The following is a 5,879-nucleotide window of genomic DNA, read 5'->3' as shown; positions in this document are numbered from 1 at the left end:
GGCAAAACCACAAAACGGTGTAATGCCAGCCACGTTTATTTATGTGGAAAAATAAGTTTTCTGTTCTGTTGGGCTACTACACTACGAAAATCGAACGAACAAGAGCTGTCATGCAATCGGTAAGCCGACGAGAGAGAGTGGTTATCGGAACAACAAATATGCAGATTTGTTGTTCCGAAGTTTCGGAGCACTACACGAACCACGGCTCTATGTCGTTGTGTTAAGCGTACCAATTGTGTGACAATTTTTGTTCGTTCGTTCGTCGATTTAGAGAGTACGTCTTGGAGTTTCTGAAAATATGAAACCTGGCAGTTTTGGAGAAAAACGCTTTCAAACTCAAAGGGAAGTTGTGACTACGGTTGAACCTTTATAACTAGTGCAGAAATAACGTGGTTCAACAATAAAATTATTATTGACATTCTATTTTCGTTTGTTACAGTTCTTTTTCATAGAAATAGCATAGAAGAACCTAATAAACACAGCTAAATAAACAAGTTGGTGTACCTATATCAGTTGATATCCGTTGTAAGACCGCCGAAGCTGACTGATGACAACGGGTACATTATTCTGAGCATTTTGGTATATTTTTTGGCTTTTCGTAACTTGTCTTGCTTGTCTGTCACAAACACAATGTCAAAAAACTCAAAAATGACAAATTAATCAATCAAATCAGCGCTCCGATTTGGTTTGGCCAAATTTGAGATTTTTGCTGTTAGTAAATTTACTTGCTGGCGGAGTGATCGTGTGGTTTTCCTGGTTTCGGAAATGTGAGCGCGGCAAGAATTGTGTTTGTCTGAATAAATCCATTTTGAAAATGTATCACGTAGTGCGAGTGGTCCTGTATCGGCTGTGGGTCGTGTCAACACTGACCCTGTTCTCCAGTGTCGCTGTGTTCTGGTGCTATGGCTTCTTCACTGCCTTCCTGGTCTTCACCTGCGGCATCTCAGGTAAGCCCTCCATACAAAAATCATTAAAATCAAGGGTATGTTGGCCTAAAATGTCCAATGCCGACGCTATCGCTCGTTGTGACAGATTTATTTGTACAAGGAAACTTTATTGAACCTATTTTGTGTCATCTTGCAGATTAAGCTAGTCATAGAATATTATAATATTTTTCACATGTCTTGTATGGTCTTCAATTTTCAACTGTCAGTTCTTAAATTTTCAAGTGAAATGTTATCACAAAATTTCCTGTTAATTTCCCTGTTCCCATACAATACCTATTAGGAAGCCAAATGTTTCAATTACAAAGATGCTGGAAGTGTTGCGATTCAGTGACAATGATCACAAAAACAGTTCAACATACATTAACGTGTCTGATGTGTTTATACTAGCTATTGCATACAATGCTACCATTTGCGGTGCCATATAAATTCATAGTGACAATTATTGTTTCAGGGATATTTTACAGTGCACAAGACTTGTTGCTGTACTACCCGAATGACCCTCCAGACTCGCGCGTGTTTGTGCTGCAGCCGAGCAACTACAAGCTTCCTTACGAGAGTGTGAAGATCAAGAACAAAGATGGGCTGAAGATCCACATGTTCCTCATCAAGCAGCCCACCAACAGCAACCACATCCCGACCATGCTGTTCTTCCATGGTAACGCCGGGAACATGGGACAGAGGTGATGAATTTGTGTTGTATCTTCTAATATTTGCAGGGGTTTAGTATCAGCACCTGGCTCACTTGAATCACATCTTTGTGCATATACAATACAATGCTGCCTTCCTAAGTTAGGACAAAGCGGTCCACTGTGAGTTGGTATCTAGATGTGTTCGAATGTATTTATGATTCCTTTGTTGTATAGTGACTCAACAGAACTATAGATCCTTCTAACTGTCATCCAGACTTCTTGTTATACTCTTAATTTGTAGTGATGATAAGTTTGATTGGAAGTTAAACTAACATTTCAATTTCAGATTGCCAAATGTGTGCGGATTTTTTAACCGACTAAATATCAACATTCTCATGGTGGAGTACCGCGGCTATGGCCTCTCAGAGGGCTCCCCTTGCGAGCAAGGGCTGTACTCTGATGCCCAAACTGCCATTGACTTTGCACTGCAACGGACAGACATTGATCCCAAGAAGCTCATTCTCTTCGGCAGGTCTCTGGGTGAGTCAAGTCTGTTTAAACAAGTCTAGGTTTCCACTTATTGCCTTAATTTCAATAATTCTTTGTCCTTAATATTGGTAAGTATCTTAACTGTTATTTATGTTACAGGTGGTGCAATTGCCATAGATCTAGCATCTAGACTTGAGTACAGAGACAAGGTGTGGGCAGTGATTGTTGAGAACACATTTACGAGTATCCCTGACATGGCCAAAGTCATCCTCAAGTGGAGGTGTCTGCGGTGGCTGCCACTGATGTGCCATAAGAACAAGGTATGTAATAACTTGTGTTTTAACTATTTGTTGCCTCACTTCATCAATAGGTCTTCGAAGAATCTTTATTGTGTTGTGTGTGACTAGCACAGCCATCTTACAATAGAAATGCAACGGTTTTGGTTTCCATCATGAATTAATTGCTTTGTATTTGATGAGTTTGAAACTGAGCAAAGGTTGAGAAACTTGAGTAAATTGCTCAAAATTAGATGAGTGGTAACTCTGTAAAGATACAATATGTGTGATAAGAGTCTTAGAGCTGTTGTGCAACATGCCTTATCCAATTTCGATCAGAACTTGTGTAACCATGAATAATTCAATTAGGATTCAGTGATGGAAATCAGCTGTGCGTAAATTACCATAGAAACACGACTACTGACGCAGCACGAAACTGTTATCTTACTGCTTATCTAACATCTTACCCTTACCTAACTACCTCATGAAATGAAATCAAATATCTCCCTCTCTACAGTACATGTCAGTACAGAAGATCCGTCAAGTGATGGCGCCGACCCTCGTGATCTGTGGTTCCAACGACTCTCTGGTCCCCCCCTCCATGGCCAAGGACCTGTACATGAGTTGCGGAGCCCTGGTGAAGAAGCTGGCGGTGATGCAGGGCGGCGGCCACGACGACACCTGGACCTGCCGCGAGTACTACCCCAGCGTGCAGGTGTTCCTGTCCAATATACCCGCGCTTCTGGAGCCAACTGACCGCCCGTATTTCGACGAGTCCAACGACCACACTATAGCTATGGGTGACTTGATTGAGACGGTTTAAATGGGTTTCGTGGGTAAGACTTAACTGCTGGTTAGTGTGGAGTTGTGAGTTGTACACCTTGTTTCGTTTATGAAGTCCCGTATGGCGAGTGATTGTGGATTTTGATGCAGTGGGACTTCTTATGTGAAACAAAGTATAGTACTGTCAAAGTAAATTACAAGCTACATAATGTAATGTATGTTAGTCTCTTATCACTGTAGGGTTAGGTATGTGGTGGTGAACACTTAAAATTCTGGGCTTGTTCTAAGGACCGCTTTGGTACCACAATCAATGAGTGACCCTTTTAAAAGTAGATAAAACGGTAAATAAATAAATAAACTTTTGCATGTGCATCAAATATTTGGTTGCTATTTTTGACTTCCTGCTTTTGACAAAATATTTTTCATCAAGTATGATGGGAATAATTTTTATTACGTAGGTACTTACTAAACATTTTATTACAAACTTAAATATAGTACAAGTGGCCTTTTATGACCAGCTGTGGCTTTTCCATATAAATACTGAACAATGAAAAATCTACATATTTACTCGTATTAACATGATACAATACGAACAAGTATGGTGAAAACACTTGCATATAATGGTACTTGGGTGAAGTACAGCCGGTTTTAGCTAGCGTTATTTATTTCATCCATAGTGCAAACACCTCAGCTTAGGTTGCTTCAGACGTTGTGGTATCTCTGCAGTCCTCGGGTCCAGGCCACGGCCAAATCGAATGGAACTGGTGATCATGTTTAACAGATTTGTCAGATTCTATTTATATATGTAGATAGCAAAATGCATTCATTGTTATGAAAACAAATTTTTAAAATTGTCGTAAACATCGATCAGCACAAAGTAGGTGCAAAATGTCTTCTATGCTCTGTCTAACAGCTGCTGATTTTTATTATTTTATTTAAAGGTAAAAATAGTTTTAAAGTGTTCTGATAAAAATTCCTACCTTGATGGTACCTAATTGTAAATCGTATGAAATGTAATTTTAACAGTAATGTTTTCGATGTATTTTTATTAATTTAGTGGAATGTTTTGCTAAAATACGTAAAGTAAGGTCCATCCGCGTCAATCTTACATAATTACATTTCTTGAAATTTTCTTATGAAACGTAGGTACAAGTAGTTGTAAAGTTATTTTTAATAATATACAAGTAGGTAGTATATTTTTGATTAGTTAACACGTTGATAGCGAATTGCGACTGAATATTATTTCTTTGCTGAGCGGTTTCTTTAGAAATATACAATGTGTGTACTTGACGCCATGGTTATGGCAGTGTCTGCATGGCGGCACATTTTCTATGGCACTTTAATATCATATTCAAACCTAATATATTAATACAATTATTACCTATGTGTTCTAATGAATGGCTGTTGCATAATATTAAGCGGGGTTTATATGACGACTTGTGCAAACAAATGTGGCGAGCATAGTTCTGCAAGATTTTCTTAAAAAAGCTAACTTGCATAAGTCGGTTTCCGCAATTTTTATTGCCAGTGTAAACTCCGCTTAACTCTTTCCCAAAGTAGTGTACCTAAATGTAAGTATACTAATTAGTTATCTAAAAATCTTATTATGACCCGCACTTGAATGACTTGAATCTACATTCCTATTGCGAAGTTTATAGAGATTAAGGTAATTTATGGCGGTACAGTAGAGTTTATTTACTATTTACACTATATAGTATAGTATGATTTGCATGTATTTTGACTAATAGTGTTCATAGTACAAAAATAAACTCTACGCCACTACGGTACATCGCATAAATTTATATACTATACATACTATACCAGACCTGTATTATTAATTCTTAGATATTGATGTATAGCTACGTATTGTCTTGAGTTCTATGGAAACATACGCAGGTTCTGACTAAATCCTAGAAATTAAGTAACGTGCCGATTATTTATCGGTACATCACAATCCATACACTAATATTTTGTTGAAAACGCATATTATGCACTTACTAAATAAGCTCTCCCGATTAAAATATGGACGTTATCTTGTTAAAATTGAACTCTGTGGTATTTTTTCACATAGGAAAAGTCTTAAGTTATATGTAGGTATGGGAGATGTTTTAGGGTTTTTGTAAATTCGGTCGAAGATATTAATTTGTTGTTAGGGCTGCCAAAGTATGTGGTCGAAATTCATCTTAAAATATCTGTTATAGAATAGTTGTTTGTCCTCTAGTGTTTCCACCCAAATTAGATTAGCGTATAATTATCAAAATAACTTGGTCTTCTTAGAGAGATCATTAATACCTACCTGAATGTATTTTTATGTACATAGGTACTTTACTCTACTTTGTCAAATATAGCATGAGTCCTATGAAAGCCGTCATCCATACATTATAATATTAGTCATTGGTTCGTTTTCAAGGAAAAATAATTATATTTATCAGGCATAAGCATTCTGTCAATGAACCATCTCATTCATATTTTACAAAGTATAGGAAGAGGTACAGCAAAACAAAATTTGTTCTATTTGTTTCAAAATATTTTGCATTTAAAATTCAAAAATAACTTATGAAATATATTTTTCGAGACGGTATGTGATTGTTTGTCTTCTCATCAGCAACAACCTGTGATCGTTCACTGCTGGGCCAGACCTTACATTATTACACTATTTTCTCTTATATACCGATGTCGTATTCTTCAATGTAGATCTTCTACCCTAAAACCTTATTCAGGGAACTAGTCTAAAGAGACAAAATCAAACAGTGATA

The 5,879-nt window shown here is 37.3% G+C and overlaps 1 protein-coding gene across 2 annotated transcripts; it reads left to right on the top strand.

Annotated features, from left to right (window-relative positions):
* Nucleotides 1-642: 642 nt before the first annotated feature.
* LOC105384212 (protein ABHD13) lies at nucleotides 643-5,704 on the top strand. 2 transcript variants are annotated; one of them, XM_011554408.3, is made up of 5 exons: nucleotides 643-947; nucleotides 1,399-1,627; nucleotides 1,923-2,116; nucleotides 2,225-2,385; nucleotides 2,858-5,704. In XM_011554408.3, exons 1-5 carry the CDS (start codon nucleotides 815-817, stop codon nucleotides 3,161-3,163), a joined length of 1,023 nt encoding a protein of 340 aa, XP_011552710.1. In that variant the 5' UTR covers nucleotides 643-814; the 3' UTR covers nucleotides 3,164-5,704. The 2 variants fall into 2 exon arrangements, with proteins under 2 accessions (XP_011552710.1, XP_011552711.3); XM_011554409.3 differs by lacking the exon at nucleotides 643-947 and adding an exon at nucleotides 1,164-1,314.
* Nucleotides 5,705-5,879: the final 175 nt, after the last annotated feature.

The sequence above is a fragment of the Plutella xylostella genome, chromosome Z (genome assembly GCF_932276165.1).
Source record: "Plutella xylostella chromosome Z, ilPluXylo3.1, whole genome shotgun sequence".
Classification (NCBI taxonomy): Eukaryota; Metazoa; Arthropoda; class Insecta; order Lepidoptera; family Plutellidae; genus Plutella; species Plutella xylostella.
Note: the sequence above shows the minus strand (reverse complement) of the source record. Positions and strands in the feature narration are given on the sequence as shown.